Consider the following 23066-nt stretch of genomic DNA (forward strand, 5'->3'; position numbering starts at 1 on the left):
ATGTACATTCGTGCTGCGAGAGAGAGAGAGAGAGAGAGAGAGAGAGAGAGAGAGAGAGAAAGAGAGAGAGAGTGTGTTAGACCAAGTTCCTAAACAACAACAAAAAAAGATGGAAAATAAGGTTCAACTACAAAGGCAGAAGTCAACTTAACCCTTTTCAAGTTTGTAGACAAAGACACAAGGATACATAGACTTTTATCTTCTTCGAACCCATCTCCCCGCCCCCGTACCGGTTCAGTTCATTCCTTTTCAGGAAAAGAAGAGTTCACTATGATTCTGGATTTCAGTAAGGCAGCCCATTTTTGTATTCAGAATATGTTTTGTGGTTGGAGCTGAGAATGTGGCATTAATTGCTGCGGTGGGGAGGAGGATGGAAGATAATTCTTCCTGTTTCCTTCTCTAATACATTTAATCAATATTAATTCCATGTGCAACTTTCGCAAAGTTTTCTATGAGCTGTTGATCCCCCACCCCCCACTAGCTCAGGATCTAGTTATTCTCCTTTGCCCTTCCCCTCCACCCCCATGCCCCTAGTCACTCAACACTACTGCGGTTCTTTCCATTAAAGATGAATAACAGATCATTTTTCATTGCATGGAAATCCTAAGAGCTCTCTTATAGCAGAGCATGATGGGAGCCTCTTCTCTTGTTCTTCATCCCTCTTCTTTATTCTACTTTTTTTCCTTCCACAATTTGTCCCTGAATAATGATTTTCCTGGCGAGAGCTGACTTTAGGATGGGCTTGAGCTACCCACGATGAAGCTCCCATCAGGCTTTCAGAAGAGGCGGTTTCCAAAGAAAACTACAATTCCCAGGAGGCATCAGGCTAGAGCAGCCGCAGGGCATCACGGAAGTCGTAGGCGCCTTTTTCCTCAGCCTCTCTAGCGTCTCCTGCTTGCAAACTACACGTCCCAGGGCGCCTCAGGACTGGAACGCCTGCGCGAGAGCCCCGAGCACGGTGGGGGTGGGGCCGCCCCGGGCGGCGGGGGGCGGGGTCCGAGCGGGTTGTGTGGAGGCTTCAGACTCCGGCGCCATTTAGCGCGGAGAGTTTCCCGGGCGGACGCTGCTGTTCTCCTTCGGCCAATCGTACCCCCATCTTCGGTGACAGAAGGCGCCTAGTGGGGGTGACGGCTCTTTTCTCTTCTTATCCCCTTCTCCCGGTCTTCTCGGTCTCCTCTACTCTTGGCCCAGAGAAGCAGCGGAGCTCGGGCCCGCGGTGAGCGGCCCTCCCCTCCCCACCGTTCCCATCCCTCCGTCAGCCCCCGGCACCGGCCCGGGAGGGGACGAGGGTTTGCCAGGCCCGGGGCGGGCGGGGAGGCCTCGGGGAAGGGGGGGCCCGCTCCTCAGGCGCCGAGGCTTCGAAGCTTCGGCTCCCGGCATCTGGGCGATGGGCTCCCTGTGAGACTGGTCCCCCTCGCTGGGGGCGCGTGCGGCAGGAGGCGGCTGCCGAGTGACCGGAGCCCGGGCCGCGGCCCTCCCTCGTCCTGCTCGGCCCCTCCCACCCCTGTGCCCTGGGGCTGCCACCGCCCGGGCGTCGGAGCTCGTCCCTTCCGCGCGGTGCCGCCGCCCTCAGGGCCTAGCCCGCCCTACTCGGCGAGCGCCGGCGGCGGGACCTGAGCGGTCGCCGCATCCGCAGCATCCGCCTCGTCTCACCTCACCTCGCCTCACTTGGGTGCCGGCTTCCCTCACCCTGCCCCTCATGACTGCGGCGCCTCTGCTGCCACAGCCCTGCCGGCCACCGCGCGCCGCAGGATGGATGCGGACCGTGCGGCGCTAACCCTAGTGGCTCAGCTCCTGAATCTCCCGCCGACGAGCCTGCCTCGTGAGCCGCAGCAGCTTCGGTGCCAGCAGCAGCAGCCGCAGCTGGGCCCAGTGTCCCGTGTTGCCTTCGGGGCGCCTTGTCAGTGCTGAGTGGGGAGTCGTCCGGTCCGGGTCGCTCCGAACCCGCTGTAGGAGCGGTGTCCTGCAGACCTTCGCGGCTCCTGCGGGTGGTCCTTTCTTCCTCTTTTCATTCACATATCCAGCCGGCTCGCCTCACCCAGCGTACCAACCATGTCTGGCGGCGCTGCAGAGAAGCAGAGCAGCACTCCAGGCTCCCTGTTTCTCTCGCCGCCGGCACCGGCCCCCAAGAATGGCTCCAGCTCAGATTCCTCCGTGGGCGAGAAACTGGGGGCTGCGGCGACCGACGCTGGAACTGGCAGGACGGAGGAGTACCGGCGCCGCCGCCACACTATGGACAAGGACAGCCGTGGGGCGGCCGCCACCACTACCACCACCGAGCACCGCTTCTTCCGACGGAGCGTCATCTGTGACTCCAATGCCACTGCATTGGAGCTGCCCGGCCTCCCTTTCTCAGTTCCTCAGGCCGGCGTCCCAGCGGTTGTTCCGCAGAGTGCTCCGTCAGAGCCCCACCGGGAGGAGACCTTGACTGCTACCGCCGCTTCCCAAGTGGCCCAGCAGCCCCCAGTCGCTGCTGCCCCTGAGGAACAATCTGTCGCGGGCCCTGCCATCTCGACTGCCCCAAGCAGTACCAGCAAAGACCGCCCAGTTTCCCAGCCCAACCTCGGGAGCAAAGAGGAGCCACCGCCGGCGAGAAGTGGAAGTGGTAGCGGTGGCGGCAGCACCAAGGAGCCACAGGAGGAACGGAGCCAGCAACAGGATGATATCGAAGAGCTGGAGACCAAGGGCCGTGGGAATGTCCAATGACGGCCGCTTTCTCAAGTTTGACATCGAAATCGGCAGAGGCTCCTTTAAAACAGTCTACAAAGGCCTGGACACTGAAACCACTGTGGAAGTCGCCTGGTGTGAACTGCAGGTAAAGCCCCACCTACTTCTTTTACGGTCCTTGGTCCCAAACTTGGCTCTGTTAAGCCAGTTTATCGAGTTCACCCTTCACATGTAATTCTGTTTGACTCTGAGTGGAAAGGTGAGGCCAGCTTTGGAAAGAAGTTGAAATTGGGAGAATGTGAAGCATGTACCTAGGTGTTTGAAAAGATAAAAAATTTTGGTAGCTAGGGTTCGTTACTAGGCAGGGGCTGAAAGAGTACAAACATATGGTTTCCTTGTTATTGGTTTAGTGTCTGGCAGGAAACTTGGAATTAACAGGGAAGTTTTTGAGTTAGGAAAAAATATTCTTCTTGCCTTGTGCATTTCAGTTTCATCAGAGCCTCGGTAAGGATGATCTGCCCTTGTGTTTGAAGTCCTTGTGTTAGAAGTGGTGTTTTCATTCCTGAGACAAGGTTGTTCTTTTAGAATAAGAAGGACCTTGTTCCTTTGAATATATCTTATTTGATGGCAGCACAGGCATTAGTAAAAGTAATTATGAAGACTCTGCTCCTTTTGAATACTAAGGTACAGTATGTGTTTGCTGTTGCTGCTTAACACATATGGTAGCTAGCAGCAATCTGAATGGTGCTTAAAACGAATGTCTTCAGTTCATTCACATCCTCAGGAGCCTTGCAAAATTGTGTAAGTGCTTTGAGAGTTGTAATGTTATCATCGTTTTAATCTTGTTAAAAAAGATTTTTCAGCTAAACTTTTCCAAGAATCCAAAGGAGTTACTAATGCTTCCTTTTTTTAACCTCCTAGGGAGATTTTCCTGTTAAATAATGATATGTCATTCTGATGGACAAGTGGTATTCTAGGTTTAAACACTGGACTACTTGTTGCTTGACGTTTGTAGTACCTTGCTTTGACTGTTGAGCTCACAGGGGAGTGAACACAGACTATTGTCTGTATTTGCAACTGACCAAGGCCATATCAAACGTGAAAGTTAAAACAGCATATGGAAGTAAACTTAAAAACTGACAAGTTCTTTAGGAACGTAGTAATTTCTTTCTTTTTTCTTTTATTTTTTTTCTTTTCTTTTCTTTTTTTTGGTACCAGGAATTGAACCCCGGGGTGCTTACACTGAGTCACATCCCTAGCCCTTTTTTATTTAGGGACAGGGTCTCACTAAGTTGATTAGGACCTCACTAAATTGCTCAGGCTAACTTTGAACTTAAATTCTTCTGCCTCAGTCTCCCAAGCCATTGGGGTTACAGGCATACACCATAATTTCATAAATTCTGCATTTGATATGGAAATTTGTGAAGTAAAAACTACTCATTAATTTTAGAGTGATTTAGAGTTGGAAAGGTGACAGACTTTTTTTTAAAAAACTTGTCAAACTGTACTGTTGGTCATACTCAAAAACTTAGGTGTGATTTCTTTTGGTGTGCAGGTAAAAATTTACAGGAAGACACCTGTTTCTCTTTTGTACCAGTGATGCCTATAGCTACTCATCCAGGAATTTATTCTTTTGTTATAATTTCATATTTCATTAGGTACTTTTTAGTGGTTTGGTCTCCTGTTTTTAAAGATTGAACCCAATGAAACGTTGGGCATTTTCTGGATTAATTTTGTTAATTTGAATTATTTCACTTTTAAGCCTTTGTACAGTGTGTGTTTTCCCTTTATCACTTGGAATTTTCTGATAGTTTATTATCTGGAAACTAATAATACAGGGCAAAAAACTCAATTGACTGATGTCATAATGAGAACTTTGTCTAAGTGTCCCAGTTTTCTTAGGACTCATAACTTTTGGGATTTTTTAGTTCTTTATCTAGGCATGAGCATGATCAAACTAAGGAAAATCTTACATCACATAATAATTTTAAGCCAGCTCAGGATTTGACTGCAGAACCAAATGAATCTCGTAGCACATTGAGTTGGTAACCTGGTTTAGATATTTCCATGTCATTTTGCCCATGTTTTTATAATTTTTCATTTTGTGCTACATGATTATTGTAGCCCAGGGATTCTTTATAGTAGTAGTTGGGCAATATTTTTATTTTTTTGACAAGGACACTTGTAGTACATGTCTAATAAAGCATATTAGATGAGTGTTTGAATTTTGTCTTTGGATCTGAATTAAAGGACAAGTCAAAGGATTACTTAAGCATTGGGAAGAAAGGAAAGCTTTTCACTAAATATATACTTTTAACATGTATATTTTTCTATAGCAAGACAAGTGAAATACTGTGTTCAGTTGTTAGAATTAAAATCTTAGTGTAAGCTGTGGAAGGTGGTGCATGCCTGTAATCCCAGCAGCTCGGTAGGCTGAGGCAGGAGGATCAGAAGTTTGATGCCAGTCATAGCAATTTAACAAGACCCTGTCTCAGAATAAAAATAAAAAGGGCTGGGGTTGTGATTGAGGCCTTCTGTGTTCAATCCCTGGTTTTAAAAAAAAAGTTAGTGTATTGAAACTAGAAGAAATATTAGGTTATCATGACCAACTAGGTCATAGAGTATATAAATAGGTTGATAACTAGCAAAAATTAAACAGGTTAGGATCTAATAATTTGGGTTGTATTGAAACATTTGTAGTTCAATAGATGGCTAATTAGTAATTTCAAATGAAGAAATATTTTGAGGTAGAAGTGACTATAAATTTCTAGAGAATTCTGATTCTTTATGGCACATTTCAGGCTTCTGTTTTGGGTATTGATTTTATCACTTTAAATGAAGATATAAATAGACTGGGGGATTAGTGAGTGTGATACAAAAATCAAACTACTTTCTGTCAAGCTTATTTTTTTAAATTATGGTATGCATAATTATATAGTAAATCAATTCTTTTTTTAAATATACTTTTAGTTGTAGATGGACAAACCTTTATTTAGATATTTATTTTTATGTGGTGCTAAGAATCAAACCCAGTGCCTCACATGTGCTAGGCAAGTGCTCTACTACTGAGCCACGACCCCAGTTCCATCAGTTCTTGATAAATAATACCTAGGTAATACTTTGATACTTACGTAATAACTGAGGTACTTTGAGTAAGATGTAGATTTCTTTACCTGAATTTATTAGGCAAATGGCATGCCTTAATTTTTAATACCAAGTTGCCATGGTCAGAAAATGTTACTGCTGGGCTGTGTTTTAAGAGGTTACATTTCTTTTCTAGGGAGGGATGTTGTTTTTTAAGAAACAGCAAATTGACTCAGTGAGGCACCGGGTTTGATCCTCAGCACCACATAAGAATAAAAAAAAATGTCCATCTACAACTAAAATATATTTAAGAAAACATTAATACAGTGATTTAAGAATAGTTTATTTATTTTAAACACACTTCCCCAGTTTGCCCCTAGACTGTAAGTTTGAGATTGTTTCCAGAACTACCTGAAAGGGGAAGTCAGATCATAATTTTTGTTTACACTCTAGCTCTAAGTAGGCCCTAGTGCTTACTTGATTCTCTGGCTTTTAAGTTAAGTTTCGTGTCAATATATTGAGTGTATGATCTCAGTGTTTTATTTTTATTTTTTCTGATAAAAGAATCATTTATTTCTTAAAATTTATTTTTATTGTAACAAATGGGATACATCTTGTTCTGTTTGTACATGAAGTAGAGGCATACCATTTGTGTAATCATACATTTACCTAGGGTAATAGTTTTGATTCATTCTGTTATTTTTTTCCTTTCCCCCACCCCTCCCACCCCTCTTTTCTTTCTATACAGTCCCTCATTCCTCCATTCTTGCCCCCCTCCCACCCCAATGTTTTATGAAAAGTATAGTAGTACTGCAGAAATGGGAGATGGTTCTGTGACTCAGAAACCATAATTTATTTCTGTACTTTTCTGTAGTACAGTTCGTTTTTTTTTTTTTGTTTTTTTTTTTTAATTTTTCCTTGTACCTGGAATTGAACCCAGGATACTTTACCATTCAGGTACATCCCCAGCACTTTTAATTTTTATTTATTTATTTTTTTTAGTTTTGAGAAAGAGTTTTGCTCAGTACTTAGGGCCTCAGTAAGTTGCTGAGGCTGGCCTTGAACTTGGATCCTCTTGTCTCAGCCTCTGGAGTCACTGAGAATACAGGCAGTTGGGATTACAGGCATGCTCCACTGGGCATGGCAGTACTGTAGTTTTTAAAATAACTCATTGAATGGTCTCCCCATTTGAATAGTGACAGATTTTTTTCCATTTTATTTTTTTAGGATGAGAATCTGTAGTAACTTTCAATCCTGGGAACTAGATTTCAGGCAATAGTCTTTTGAGATTGTTTTTAAGTTCTCAAACTACTGATTAGGAGGAAATATTGGCAAAATTCAGATCACATCTTTAAGTAAGGTAAGGGTAGCTACTATGCAATTAAAGAATGGTGATTTATTTTAAATGACACTTTATTCTTTTTGGTTTTTTCTTTTTTTGGTACCAGGTATCGAACTCAGGGTCATTTAACCACTGAGCCAAATCCCCAATCCTTTTCTTGGTTTATTTTGAGACAGGGTCTCTCAAAGGTCCTTAGAGCCTTGCCAAGTTGCTGAGGCTGGCCTCCACCTTGCAATCTTCCTGCCTCAGACTCCTAGTTGTTTGGGATTGCAAGTATGTGCCACTGTGCCTGGCTCCTTTGTTCCTTTTAAGCAGGATAGAACAGAATTAAGAGACAGTATGATTTTTATTAGATAAGATTTGATTTAAAATATTTGTGGATTGTTGTTGTAGGTAATAGCTTTGTGGTGCAGGAATTGAGAATTAAATTTAGATTGATTTTTTTTTTTTTTTTAAGATATAGTTCCTTCTTAGTCTTAGGAGCTTAAATGCTTTCAATTTCTCTTATTTACCTTTTTTGTGTGTGTGTGTGGAGGAGACCCAGAGTAACACAATTGTTCCTAGTCTAAGAACTCGCAAAGAGATTGTTTTGTGTAAAACAAATTGAGAGTCATTGTTGCCTGGTGACATTATTTCTTGATGCTAACGTTTAAGTGTAAGATCTGGTCATTTGGAATTCATCCTAGTTCAACCCTGTGGGAAAAATTTTAAAACAGGGCTCCTGTTTCAGAAATCACCCTACACCTGCTTTTTTTTTTTTTTTTTTTTTTTTTTTTTTTGGTGTCTTTAAAATTGTTTCAGCTGAAACTGTTATTTACAAGAGTAGTTATGTTCATATTATAATTTCTGAAAATCTTGGTATGTGTGAAGTAATTGCTTATACCAGTTTTCGAAGTTACATTGATATGTAGTAACTTGCATTTTATTTGAGACTTTTTGTTTTAACATAGGGCAAATCTGTCTTTAGGAATAGGTAAGACTTAGTGTAACTTCAATTTAGATTCAAAGAGGACTTTTTTCTGCAATATAACATAATAGTTAAGAACTAGACTGCTAGATTCAAATCCTTATTCTTCTACATAATGTGTCACCTTGGGGCAAGTTCTGTGCTACAATTTCCTATCTGTAAAATGAGTGTAAAGAGCATCCACTTTATATAGTTATGATTAAATGAATTAATATGTGTAAAACATGTAAGACAAGACCTGACACAAAAATAATAGCTATAATGATACAGTGTCTTACTTTAGGTTGTCCTTTTGAGGGAGGGAGTCTATGAAGATTTTATTTATTTACATTTATGATTGAAAATAGAAAACTATTACTGTTGGTATTACTCTTAGCAGAGGAACACTGAGTTAAACATGTCATTGGTGCTTTCAATTTTCTAAGTTTTACTTGACCTTTGCCTGACATTCAGTTTCATGACCTTTTACTTTTTCTGAACCTCTTATTGCCAGAATCTGCTAAGATCTTTGTCTCAATTTTTTTGCCTGTACCTGGAAAATATTTTTCCCTTTGGTGGATCTCATATGTAATCCTTAGTCTTTATCATATTGAATTGAATTGAAGTTGTTTACTAGTCTCTGGAAAGGTCACTATAATGTAATGGAGTACTGTATAATGAATAAGAACACCAAGGCAGAACACTTGGGGTTCTAGATTGCCGGATTATCTGATCTTGAGTAAGGAACTTAACCTGTAGTGCTGATTTATTAGCAACAGGTCTCAACTGATTTAATATTGTTGAGGATCAACTGAAATACTTTTAGAAGGCACTTTGAAAAATGTAATATTTTATAAGGTATAAAGTACTTTGTTTTTTGTGTGGTGCTGGGGATGGAACTAGGGCTTTCTACATGCAAGACAAGTGCTCTACCAGTGAGCTACATCCCCATGCCCATAAAAAGTACTTTATATATTCAGTTTGAAGGGTATGAGTTGTCACTTTTTATAAATTGAATATTTTAGACTTCTTAGATAAAGGTTTTAGGAGCTTTTCATTTTGTCAGTTTAGTGATCTTATCAAATCTAAGACAGGATAGCTTTTCAGACTGAAGAAAAATTTTCAGAACCTCTTAAGAATGTTTTTATTTGGAAGAGGATTATATCTTTGACAGTTGGCAGATTTAATTTTGTATGGAGATTTGAAGAATTTTGCTTTTGATACTTTATGTGAAAGGAAAAGTATCAGTAATCTGCTTGGTTTTCTGGTTGACTTAACTACAGTATCTCTACCTTAATTTGTATTAATTAAAAAATTTCAGGTAGACTTTCATAAAAATTAACTTTCTACGATTGTGACTTGACTAGTGACCTTGTAAAATTGCTATATTAAATGTGCTGTACTAAATGAATATGCTAATAATGATTTTTAGAAAAGACACCTCACCTAAGCCATTAGTTATCACAGGCAGGCTGAGGCAGAAGGATCACAAGTTTACAGCCAGCCTGGACAGTTTGGTGAGACCCTATCTCAAAAGGAAAAAAAAAAAAGAATGGTTTGGGATTTAGCTCAGTGGTAGAGCACCCCTGTGTTTAATCCTCAGTACCACTAAAAAATATAAATAAGAGTGGGAAATATGCTCAATATAAATGGCATACTTGTGTAAGCTAAGAAAAACCTTGAAAGCTTGATGGTTCACACCTGTAATCCTACTAGGGTGGCTGTGACAGGAGGAGTGCAAGTTTGAGGCCAGCCCAAGAAAAGGTCTGGGAATTTGGTTCAGTTAGAGTGCCCCTGAGCTCAATCCCCAATACTCCTCCTCCCTCTCAAAAAAGAAAAACCTGTACTCCTTACTATCATTTCTGTATATGTTTTTGTGCCACTGAGATTCAGTTTCTCAGAGACAGATCTGTTGTGGGGGGTGGTTCGGTTTTGTTTTGATCAACATATAGGTAGTGGATGATCTTGTGTTAATCAGAAAGACTAGTGTGTAAACCAAACAATGGGAGATAAAACTAATTAGTGAATTAAGTCATTATTGATGTGTGCCTTTTCTAGTAGTGATAAAGATTAACAGATTGGGATTACATATTTGCAGTAGGTTTAGGGAGTGGCTTCTAGAGGTCAGGAAATAGAGAAAGTAAGTGAAGTCCATTTCTTGTGGCCAGGTAAGATTGGATAAGATCAAGGGTGAGATGAATTGAAGGTGAAGCATTGAAAGTGAACTATGGTTTTATATCATCTTTCTCTTACTGTCTATCATAAGAATCTATTCTAAGTTAGTTACTGTTTTAGCTTTGGTTCTTTGTGGACAGTTAAATTCAATCCAAATAAATTTTCATATTTCATGTCATTTATCCATAAGTTTCCAGAATCCTTACTTGCAGTGTTTGGAGTAATGTGTTGATTCTTAAATAGTTACTTGTTTCTCTTCTATAATCTCTAGCATTCTTGCTTTTATGCATAAAGTATTGTGATGTATACTTTATAAATGGAATATCTGTGAATTACTGTCTTTGCGTGTCACTTGAGACTATCAGATTTTAAGTAAAATTCATTACATAGAAGGTTCTGAATTATATCTTTCCTAGTTAAAATGGACTTTTTAAAAAAAAAACAACAGGAAGCTTAAAACCACATATACATACAATTACTTTCTTTAGACTTGGCATTTAGTAGTGTTTGCAAAGTGTTCCTTGATAATTAATCTGGAAATGTATTCATAATTGTTAACAATTATTTACCTACCTGTTAGGCTCCTACTTCTGAGACAGGCACCATGCTTTGCCTGTATTGATTGTAATACAGCAATTCAAGGGAGATATTTTGTTAATTTTGTGTTTGAGGTTTAATAACTTATTTAAGATCACATGGGTTCTCATTCTTTCCACTATGTCTAGTTAAACCAGAACATTTGACTTCTGTGGAATTTTATATCTTTTGCTCCATTTAGCAGTTATAATTCATGGTGGAGCATCTTATACCTTTTATTCTTTTTCTTGAAACATTTCCACTCAAATGATCTTTTAGGCAGTGTAGATGTATAGATTCTGTGAGGAGGAGACTAAGTTGTTTTATTATTGTCATTATTCTTGATCTAAACTTCTGTGCATAAGGATTGTCTGCATCCATGTGACTTAGTTTTATCTACTTTGTTGATTGAAGTGATAATTTTCTTAGTTACTGATACTAGTGACTTTTTCTCTTTTTTTGTTTTTTTAACCTTGTTACTTCCTTCCCCCTTCACTGTTTATTTTGACATGTCATAGAGAAGGATTTGGTTCTTGTATCTATGAATTCCAAATGGAATTTCATTTAAATAATGTTTGAAACTCTCTGGCATGTTTATTTAGTATTGTAATGGGAATAAGATGGTCCCTTACCTGCAGTAATGTTTCCATATAACTGAAGTGTTATCCTCCGAGTACTATGACTTTGAATTAACAATTTGGTAAAACTCTTATGAAAGTGTATCGTTTCCTTGTTCTTTTAAATGGAGGATCTGAATCTCTTCAGAGAATGACTAAGAGTACCAACTATTATATTAAACAAGAGTGTGCTTAAAGATTATTTGGTGGGCATTTTACCCTTATACTCTTGAACTATGAAGGTTTTGGAAGAATATTTGTTGTCCCAGTTTCCCACAACTCAGCCTTCTGTTATGTCAGTGGTCACTGCTTGTTGCTGTTGGCACATTTGTATCAGTCTCCTTATTAATGGTTGCTTCTGGTATTTTCTGAACTGGGTAACTAAATTGCCATTTTTGTTAGAGTTGGTTTAGATGTTTTAATTATGAATAGGTATTAGTAAAAATCATTAGCAGGTTGTATTTGTGCTGATTAGGTCTTACTTTTTGGCTTTGGTTGTTTTTCTTAGTGATTCTGAACAAATAAAGTAATAATGTGCTGTTTTGAGTTTGTTGGGATGTAATTTGTTGGTGCTGTTTAATTTAGAGCACTTGATTTAAACAAAGGTATCTTAAAGCTGATAGAAAGTACTATTTGTTTATTTATTGGTACGAGGGATTAAACGTAGGGCACCTAACCACTGAGCCACATCTCCAGCCTATTTTATATTTTATTTTGAAATAGGGTCTTGCTAAATTGCTTAGGATCTCACTAAATTGCTGAGGCTAACTTTGAGCCAGCTTTCACAGTACCTGGGGTTACAGGCTTGTACCACCATGCCCGGCATGCTACTATTATTTATTATTTGTTGATGACTAGCATTGGGTTATGAAAGTTTCACAGACTGTTGGTTAAGAGTTTTGCTTTTTCCTGAAATACTCTCTTAAAGATAATCCATGTTTATCACTAGTTTCATATGTGTTTCTGGGATTTGAGATCCTGCGTGATAATTCACCAGTTTGGTATAAGGTAATATCATTTGCTTCTGTAACTACCAGTACAGAGTATGAGCACATCATCCCATAGATCTGGATTCCTGGGTGTTCTTTGTACTAACATAATTTCTTTTCTTTCTTTCTTTCTTTTTTTTTTTTTAGGTCAAACAATCCCATGTTCTTTTATACCAGGTATAATCCATGCTTGGGAACACAACGTCTCACCTCAAAATATGTCAGATTTTTCAAAATATTTGTGTGTAGTAGAATAGATAGGTCAGTAGGGACTTCTGGCTTTTGCTACCATACAAATCAACCTTTAATTCTCAAGTATTGGTTTAGACTTTAATTCTCCAATCTTGCAAGGTGGATTCCTTTAATGTGTATATATTTGGTGGAGGGACTTTTATTACCAGTGTAACTGATTCAGAGGCAGTTAACCCCCCCATTTTAAAATTGGTACATTATAGTTGTACATATTGATGGAATTTGTTGTTACAAATTTGTACATGCACACAATATACAATATAGTTTGGTCAGTATCACCAACCTAACATTTCCCTCCTCAATCCCCACCTCCCACCACCATGGTCCTTTTCCTCTGTTCATTTCTCTTTGATTTTTAGGAAATCCACCCCCACCTTTGTTTTCCTTTTTCCTTTCTAGCTTCCGTGTATGAAGGAAAACGTATGACCCTTGATCTTCCAGGTTTGACTTATTTTGCTTAACATGATGGTCTCTGGTTCCTGTAATGGCATTATGGCTGAATAAATAAATAAATCCATTGTGTGTGTGTGTGTGTGTGATATATATATATATATATATATATATATATCACAATTTCTTTATCCATTCATATGTTCATGGACACCTAAGCTGGTTCCATAGTTTGGCTATTGTGAATTGTGCTGCTATAAACATGGCTATGCATGTATCACTGTAATAAGATGACTTTAATTCTTCAGAATAAATAATGAGGAGTGGTATAGTTGGGTCATATGGTGGGTTCCATGCCTGGTCTTTGGAGGAATCTTCATTGTGGAGGAGGATTTCTATAGTGGTTGTACTAATTTACAGCCCCATCAATAATGTAAAACTGTTCCTTTTTCTCCACATCCTCTCCAGCATTTGTTGTTGTTTGTATTCCTGATGACTGGTGTGAGATTGATATCTCAGTGTAGTTTTGATTTGTATTTCCCTAATTGCTAATGATGTTGGAATTTTTTCATGCATTCGTTGGCTGTTGGTATTTCTTCTTTTGAGAAGTATCTGTTTAGTTCATTTGCCCATTTATTAATTGGGTTACTTTTTTTTTTTTTTGGTGTCAAGTGTTTTGAGCTCTTTATATATTCTAGACATTATGTGGGTTTTCTCTTCCAATTCCTATTTGTTTCCTTTGCTGTGCAGAAGCTTTTTAATTTGATGCCATCCGATTTATTAACTCTTGGCATTATTTTCTGAGCTTTAGGGGTTCTGTTGACAAAGTCGTTGCCTGTGCCTGTGTGCTAGAGTGTCCATCCTGTTTTTCCTTCTAGGAGTTGCATAGTTTCTGGTCTAATTCCGAGGTCTTTGATACATTTGGAATTGAACCCAAGGACACTTACCACTGAACCACATTCTCAACCCTTTTAAAAATTTTTTAAAATTTTGAGACAGTGTCTCAATAAGCTGCTTAGGTCCTATTAAGTTGCTGAGCCTGGCCTTGAACTTGGAATCTTCCTGCCTCAGCCTCTCTGCGCCCCTGGGATTAACAGGCATGTGTACCACACCTGGTTTTCTCTGTTTTGTTTTTGTTTTTGTATTTTGCATACTTTTACACACCTTCTCTTGGGTCAGTATTTAATACTGTTGGTCGGGATAGCTTTTATCAAGTCAAAAATAGAACCTACTACATGCTTTTTTCAGGGTCTGTTGGCTTCAGGTAATTAACTCAGAAGGGTCAACTCAATTCACAGAACAAGAAGATAGCTCCTAGATGCTTTGCTTGTTCCTACCTAGACAAAAAGAAAAAAGGCCATCAGCAGTTTATAAATGGTAGACTCTCCACTTAAATACTTGTTCTGCTTAACTAGGTACCCTACCTGCTTCATAAGAGATGCTGGAGATGCTAGTTTAGATTTTACTTTTGGTGGACAAATTATTTGTGTTGTATTCTTTATGTCTCCCTAGCTTTTTTGCGGGGGGGGGGAGGGCATAAGTAGCATAGCAATATTTGCTGGTGAGTGTTCTATACTTATATATTCTAAGCTTATAACAGTTTGCTTTGTATGATAATCTTGACCATTTTCTATCCTTCTTATAAGGACAGAAATGAAACTGCTATATACTATCCATAATCACCACTATCATAGTCTTACAAATCTTTAATGAGTAGTGTATACTTGGTGGTGCAAATACATTGTTAGTTTAATGTTTTAAACATCTGTTTGAAGTTGACTTCTTCCACAGTAAGTACTTACCTAAATGTGACACATTGTAATTTTTTTTCTTAACATCCTCTGAGATAGTAATACTTCAGGAAAACCAAGTCTTGACTATGAAATAGTATAAAATATAGCAGTTTTTTTCTTATTTCCTAGAAACTGCCTTCTGTAGCCTTGTTATTAATGTTTCCATTAAGGGTTTTTTTTTTTTTTTTGGTGGGGGAGGATGGGGGTACCGGGTATTAAACTCAGGGGCATTCAACCACTGAGCCATATCCCCCAGGCCTTTTCTTGTATTTTATTTAGAGACTCACTGAGTTGCTTAGCACCTTGCTTTTGCTGAGGCTGGCTTTGATCTTGGGATCCTCCTGCCTCAACCTCCTGAGCCCTTGGGATTACAGGTGTGGGCCATTGCACCTGTCTCTATTAAAGTTTTGATGACATCCTTACTTTCTTCTTTTTTGGGGGGTACTGGGGATTTAACCCCGGGGTGCTTTCCCACTGAGCTATAGCCCCATCCCTATTTACTTACTTATTTATTTCTTTAAGTTTTAAAGAATTTAACTTTTATTTTTAATTTGTTTTTTATGTGGTGCTGAGGATCAAAACCAGTGTGCTTCATCAGTGCTAGGCAAGTGTACCACCAAGCTACAAACCCAGCCCCTTTGTATTTTTTATTTTGAGATAGGGTCTTGGTAAGTTGCTTAGGGTCTCACTAATTTGCTGAGGCTGGCCTTGAACTTGTGATCCTTCAGTCACAGCTTCCCCAGTCTCTGGGATTACAGGTGTGCACCACGACAACAAAAAGGTGACATCCTTGCTTTCTGCACAAGATACTCTAGATTCATTTTATTACCACCCCAGGCCACACTAGCCATGTCTCTTGGAGCCCTGGTTCCTTTTAGTGTAAGGTGGTACTCAGAAAACAAGATCTGGGTGCCATATTTGGTCATGGCCTAGGGCATTGCTATTTCTACGTTCTTTCAGTGAAGAATTGATTCTTGGTCTCTTTGGCTGCTGTAACAGAATACCATAGATTGGATAATTTATAAAGAACAGAAATTTATTTTCTCACAGTTCTGGAGTCTGGGAAGGCCAAGATCAAGGCATTGGCATCTGGCAAGGGTTTTCTTGCTGGATCCTCACACAGTGCAGGAAAGCAAGAAAGAGCAAACCCTTTCCAGAAAGTCCAGGTAGAGCAAACATTAATTCGTTCATGAGGACAGAGCTCCACTTCCCATCCCTGTTGCATTGGGGATTAAATTTCCAACATGTGAATTTTGGGGGACACATTCAGATCAGAGTAGCTAGAAAATATTTTTAAAAAATTTTGTGTGTGCGTATATTTATTTCTATATGTATATGTATTAAAAGTGATGAGTTCACATTGATACCTCCTATTTCCAGTTCAACATAGGATTCATTCTTGTTTTCCCCCTTTTCCACATTAATGTCTTCAAGAGTAAGAAATCTAATTTCTGTTCTCTAAATATATGCACTAATTTGCAAAATCCCCCTGAATATATCCAGTCTCTTAATGCCTTTGGGGTGATGTCCCTTCTCTCGAGCCTCCTTTTTTAGGCAGGTCTTTAATTGCAGCAGGGCTGCCATCCCTGCTTCCTCTATTATCTTCTTCTCTGAAGCAGTACCCTTACTCTCTGTCCTTTCACCTTCTTTTTGCTGCTGCATTTGGGGATATGATGTAGCTTTTTAGCTTTCAAAGAAAATTATTATTTTTTTTTTTGTGGTCACAGAAGATTGTAGTAATGGAGTAGAGTTTTTCTTCTTCCACATCCAGAGTCATTCCCTATAAACCCAGATAACTGCTATGAATTTAATTATTGGGTTCAGTGTATTTCTGTTTTTTTTTTTTTTTTTTTAATTTTACTTGCCTTTATCATTGTGTACATCATGCCGTGTTGACAATGAGAGCCAGTGTTATTAAAAACTTCCATTCTCTTTGAACACCAAACTATCCCAGAAGTTGTCTTTCATTAGTTTTTCAGTTTATAGTATATATTATATCTTAGGGCTTTGCTGTTCATTATGGTAGCCACTAGCCTCATGTAGTTATTGAGCACTTAAAATGTAGCAAATGTAGCTAAAATTGACTAAGGAACTGAAACTAAATTGTGTGCATAGCGGTACTGGGAATTGAACCAGGGTTGTTCTACCACGAGCTTTATACCCTAGTCCTTTTATTTTGAGATATGGCCTTGTTAAATTGTTGAGGAGGGTCTTGAACTTGCAATTCTCCTGCCTCTCAAATTGCTGGGATTACAGATGAGTCCCTGAGATTACAGGCTTGTGGCACCCACCATTTTGTGGCTCTGAATTTTAAATTTTATTCAGTTTTAATTAATTAAAATTTAAAAACTGATAACCAATTTAATTATAAGATTTTTTAAGTATGCTTGGAATGAGTTGGCTTATGTGAATCTACTTTATAAACTGAAATCTAATGATAAAGTTATTTTATGGCTTATAAATTGAATGAAATCGAAATACAGGTCAAATATTTCCTTGCCTCGCCCCCCGCCCTCCATACTAGGCTACTAGGGTGTTGAATTCAGAGACTCAAGCATGCTAGGTAAGTGCTCTGCCACGGATTTATATCCTCAGACCTTTCTTAAAATTTTTAATTTTATTTTGAGACAAGGTCAGATTGCCCAATCTGGTCTTGAACTTGGAGTCCTCCTGCTTCAGCCTCCCTGGTGACTGGGATTTATAGGCACGTGCCTTCTCACCCAACTTGTTAAATATTTCTGATGAAAATTTAGGATAACAAAGGAATGTTAAGACATTTCAGCAGGACCCAGTAACTCATGCCTATAATCCCAGCTAATCAAGTGGCAGGAGGATCAAAATTTGGAGGAAGATCCTGTTTCAAAAAAAAAAAGAGGGAGGGGCTAGGCAAGTAGCTTAGTTTTCCCCTCGTATTTACAAAACCCTGGGTTCAGGGTCCCCAGTATAACTCCACAATTTTTTTTTTTTTTTTTTCAGTTAAGAAAATGAATTCCAAGTTGAAATAATAATGTTTGGGTATATTGGTTAAATAAATACAAATATTAATTTCATGTTTTTTTTTTTTTTTTAACCCCCAAATTGGGGATCAAACCCAGGATTTTGCACATATTAGAGGCCACTGAGCTTCATCCCAGCTCCTTTCTTTATGGTTTTAACATGACTACTAGAAAATTTAAAATTGCACTTAGCTCCACATTGTTTCTGTTGACTATCATTGACTTAAGCTAAAGCTAAATAAAATGCTGTAAAAGAGCTGATGCTGCAGTAAGCTACTTCCTTTTAAAAAATATCTTAGTACCTTCCTTTTTATGATTTCTTTCATGTAAACTAATTCTTTAGCTTTTGCCAAACAGAAATTTGGGATTTTAAAATGTTGTCTTTTGGTTTGTATTAATTTTGTACCTGATTATTATAACTGGAACCCCTGTTTAAATTTTTATCATTTATCAGCATATCTGTATCAGAAATGATATTTCTCCCTTCTGATCTTCTGTATCGGGAATGATCTTTCTTATTTATGATATCTGTATCAGAAATAATATTTCTCACTTATTTCTTCAAATACCTTAAAATATTTGGTAAATATTTTTGTCTATTTTAGGTAAACTACTAGTGCATGTTCGTATATATATTGAATGTATGAACTTGCTGCTTTATATCCTTTAATTCTGGCCTTTTTTGCTCCTTAAACTTGTTAACTAATTTAGTGCTCATTTATATCTTGATACTGAGAAATAGGCAAATTGATTTTTGATATCTTGTTTATAAAAAGGAAACTTTTTGTAGTTGAACTGTTTTTCCAAAATAATTAAATTCTTCAATTAGTTGGGCCTCGACAAAAAAATAAGGGTGAAAAGATATTAGTGAAAATATGGTTGACTGCTTTATTTTAAAAAAAGTTCTATGGTATGTATTTGAGATGCCAGTACCATGCTTTTCAAACTCTTAATGGTAATTCAATGACCACAGTATTCAATGACCATAATTTCCTTTTATAGTCTTTTGATAGTCCTTGTTTGTAGCTACATGTTAATTTGATTTTAACTAAATATTCTGAGTTATACACTTTATTTCTACCTTAGTTTTTGTACATTCTTTCTTTCTCCCCCCACCCCCTTGCCCCCGTGCTGGGGATTGAACCCTGGGCTTTTCACCCATTCCTAGCAAGTACTCTGCAACTGAACTACATTCCTAGCCCTTTTCTAAAATTTTGAGACAGGACCTGGATAAGTTGCCTGGACTGGCCTGGAACTTGCTGTCCTCCTGCCACAGCATCTAGAGTAGGTGGAATTATAGGCATGCACCAGCAACTTTTTTTTTTTTTTTTTTTTTTTGGTAGGTAGTGGGGACGAGTTGCAGTTCTGGTGATTAAACCACTAATTAAGCCATAACTGATCCACCCCCACCATTCTTAAATCACACACAAAAAGAGGGTTTGTTTGTTTTTTCAAAAGAGATTTTTAAAATATTTGTAGCAATGCTATATTCTTATAAAAAATGAGGAAATGAGAGGGAAAAAAAAAGGAAATAAGAATCACCCACAGTCAGTAACATCATCCAGAGATAAACATTGTTACCATTTATAATGCTTGTAGTACAATTCTGTGTGTCTGATTTTTGTTTTTATAGCTGTGATCATACTTTATGGTAGTATAGTATGCCTGTTTATCAAATAGGAAAAGTACAATAAAATGAGATTTTTAGGTAAAATAAACAACAAAATGTTTGTATACTATAATCATAATTCAGAGGGTATGTGTATATATAATTCTGATGCAGTATCATAGTTCACCCTGATGTATTTCTTAGAAAAACCATTTCCCATGATTCAAACTTGAAATTTTAGATAAAAAACTTTTTTATACATGTACCTATGGTTTTTGATATTTTATGCTACTGAAAAAGCAATTTTGAAATCATCAGTTAATTTATGTTTTGATTTTGAAGCTCATATCTACAACTCTTGAATATGAGTGTTGAGTATATATTATTTTCTAATTCTCAGTAAGAGAAAATTAATTAGAATGTTTGCAGTTAATTAGAATGTCTGCATTTGTGGAAATGCAAATGTTTAGTTAAAACTCAGTCTAGGAACTTATCAGTGGTGTATTTGATCACTGAACAAAAATTTAAAAATCATTTTGATATATTGCAAAGCTAATTTTGTTTTTCCACTTTCAGCCTTTGTTTAGAGATTTGCAAGAGAGTTTATTTGCTGCCTCTCAAATCATTTAGGGGTATTATCAGAATACTTTAAATCAGTGGTTTGTTTTTAGACAATATTACCATGTGGTTCAGGGATTTGGAAAAGCCAAGAGTTAGGGACTTTAATAACATTGAAAATATATTGAAAATTGTATGAGGAAGTTTAGTTTTGAATATTGACGAAGCTACCAGGGGAAAAAGGCTTAGTGTGCTTTTTCCACTTCCTACCCACTTAAGATAACTTAAGTCTACTTCCTTTATTTAATTTTTTTGGTTAAGTCTATTCTCGTGTACTAAAGATGTTTTTAAAAAATATAGGAAATTCTTAATGCATTTAAAGGAAACTACTTCCTAATCAGTCCCCCCCGCCATTGGAAGTAATATATACTCAGAGACATCTTAGAAAACAGGGAAAAATAATAACTAAAATAACCCCACTAAAGTTCCATCACTAAAAGACAGTGCTGATATATTGCTTTGAAATGTTTTCCTTTGATCTCCCTCCCCTTCATGATGGGTTTTATATTTATTCCACAAATATTTATTGAACTCCTTTGTGTCTGTTGCTATCTTAGGTTGCAGATAGAGAATGAAAATCCTGTCCTTCTGGAACTTACATTCTGGTGGAAAACTAGATTTGTGTGTGTTTATAATTTTTATATCCTGGTAATTTTATAATGCACTGTAACATAAGAATTAGGATGAGTTTTTTTTTTTTAATTTTTTGATTGTAGGTGGACACAATATTTTATTTTTATGTGGTGCTGAGGATCGAACCCAGGGCCTCATGTGTGCTAGGCGAAGGCTCCACTCTGAGCCACAACCCCAGCCCCATATATGAGTGTTTTTAACAGCTGTATGATGGTTCCTTATATGGTTACAACATAATTTGCATTATCCCTCCCCATGATAAATATTAAATTATTTTCTATTGTAAATATAGTTTGGCACAATTCTTAATTCCATAAGGTTATAACTATGAAATATCGTATTCCTGATATATTAAAATCAGTTGTAATTTATGCCATGTCCTCGATTTGTTTAGTTGGTCATTATTGTCCTGCACACCTCCCCTCATCATTTTCATCCTTGCAGAGCTCCATGTAAGTCTAGAACTTTATCAGGAAAGGTCTTACCATTGTTTTACCTACATTTCTTGTCACTGACATGCCCACTTGTGAAGCCCAAGTTATAGAATACCTTGGATAATAGGATCTTTTGCAGAATTTTCCTGAGCAAAGTTCTTACATTTTTATTTCAACATCATCTTGCCCTCTCCCTGTAGCTCCTGGAGGGATGATTATAGGGGTCTGAATAAATCTTCAAATCCTTTTTTTTCCCCCCAGCGTTAACTTTTCAAACTTCATTCCTTCTATCTCCTCCCTCCATAATTTAGTCTAGGTTTCTTTGGGTCAGGATTTTTTAAAACAATAGACAGCTGAAGGGATTGTCTTCCAATTGTTCTACTAGTTTATTTTTTTGAGGTTTACTGCCCTAAGCTGTCTATCCTCCTGCCTCAGCCTCCCAAGTAACTAGGATTACAGGCCTCTACCACCGCAACTAGTTGCTTTTTCTGATGTAACCAAATGACCCCAAGGCTAGAGGCCATAGGTTTTGGGCTTTTTTTGTGTGTATGTGGTGCTGGGGATTAAACCCAGGGCCTTGTGCATGTGAGGCACCGCACTCTACCAACTGAGCTATGTCCCTAGCCTTGGGGCCATAGCTTTTGGAATGGGAGAAAGGAATTTACTATTGTCTTGTGAACAACAATAAAAAATCAGTACCTCAGATTTCTTTGTTCAGAACTATTAGGATTAAATTTGGAAAGAATTATTGATTCTAAGGGTATGAGCATTTAAATACTCTGTGTATTGCCAGTTTGTTTTTGTGAGAGTTTGTATTTTTAGTGTACTGAGAGTTTTCATTTCACTGCCCATTTATCAATATTACATTAAGTATTCTCATTGCTTTGCAAGTTTTCTTTAAAACTTTTTCCCATATACTTGATTACTAATTGTATTTTGTTTGTCTTTTGATGTATTTTCTCCCCTAATCAATTTTTACAAATTACTTATATCAGAATTAATAATCCTTTTATATTTTCTGCAAATATTTTTCTTTGCAGTACCAATAGTATAGCACTCTTTATGCCATCCCATTGTTTCTTCATCATCTGGTTTTATTCTTTTTTCTTCATTAAAATATAGTGAATCTTCCTTCTAAAGTTGATAAGTGAATTTCTGATTTCTTACCTTCCTGATAATGACTTTTAAGAACTTATTTTGCTTTGTGAATATATTTATGTTATAGTATTAAGATACAAATTCTAGCCCATGCATAAAGATTTTTAAAAAATGCTTATACTACCTTTTTATCAATATTTAAAATATTACTGTTGCATTTATATTGGTGTTTATTCACTGATTTTTATGTTCTGTATTAGTATTTAGAGAGTAAATGAAGACATTACTTGATATAGTAAGGAAAATGACACATTAACTAATACTGTTTCTTATAATAAGAGTTTTTAAATCAGTTGTCTAAATTTCTGTCTTGTTAGAATGAGTTATATTTCCAAGGTCTAAGGTGCAATTTAATTAAAAAAAAATTGAGTTGTATATTTAAAGGATTCATATTTTGGGAATGGTGAGTAAAAGGTGGCAGATTTGATATTATTTGTGGACCAGGCACTGTGTTTCACACGTATCTTCTCATTTAATAGCAAGAAATTAATCCCATGTTACATATAAGGTTGAAATAATTTGCCAAGATCACAACTAGCAATTGATAGAAGTAGGAATTGAACTCAGATCATTGTTTCTCTTTTTAAACTCCTAACTTAAAGGCTGAGCATGCGTCTGATTTTATAATTATCTTGTGTTGCACACTAAAATATATAGTTTAGCTTGTTTGTGACCCAAAGACCAAAATGATGATTTTTCAGTATTCAAAAAGTTTGTTGCTACATCTTAAATATGTGAAGTTAAAATTGAGGTCTCAGTGTGTCATTGCTGTGTATGGGGACTTCAA

The 23066-nt window shown here is 37.7% G+C and overlaps 1 protein-coding gene across 1 annotated transcript in view; it reads left to right on the forward strand.

Moving 5' to 3' along the window:
* Positions 1–1007: 1007 nt before the first annotated feature.
* The window catches only part of Wnk1 (WNK lysine deficient protein kinase 1), a 140332-nt gene continuing 118273 nt past the window's right edge, over positions 1008–23066 (forward strand). The window contains 2 exon segments of the mRNA XM_047550993.1: positions 1008–2685; positions 2687–2815. Coding sequence (XP_047406949.1) covers positions 2053–2685; positions 2687–2815 — 762 coding nt within the window. The 5' untranslated portion in view covers positions 1008–2052.

This window comes from Sciurus carolinensis, chromosome 4, assembly GCF_902686445.1.
Source record: "Sciurus carolinensis chromosome 4, mSciCar1.2, whole genome shotgun sequence".
Taxonomy (NCBI): domain Eukaryota; kingdom Metazoa; phylum Chordata; class Mammalia; order Rodentia; family Sciuridae; genus Sciurus; species Sciurus carolinensis.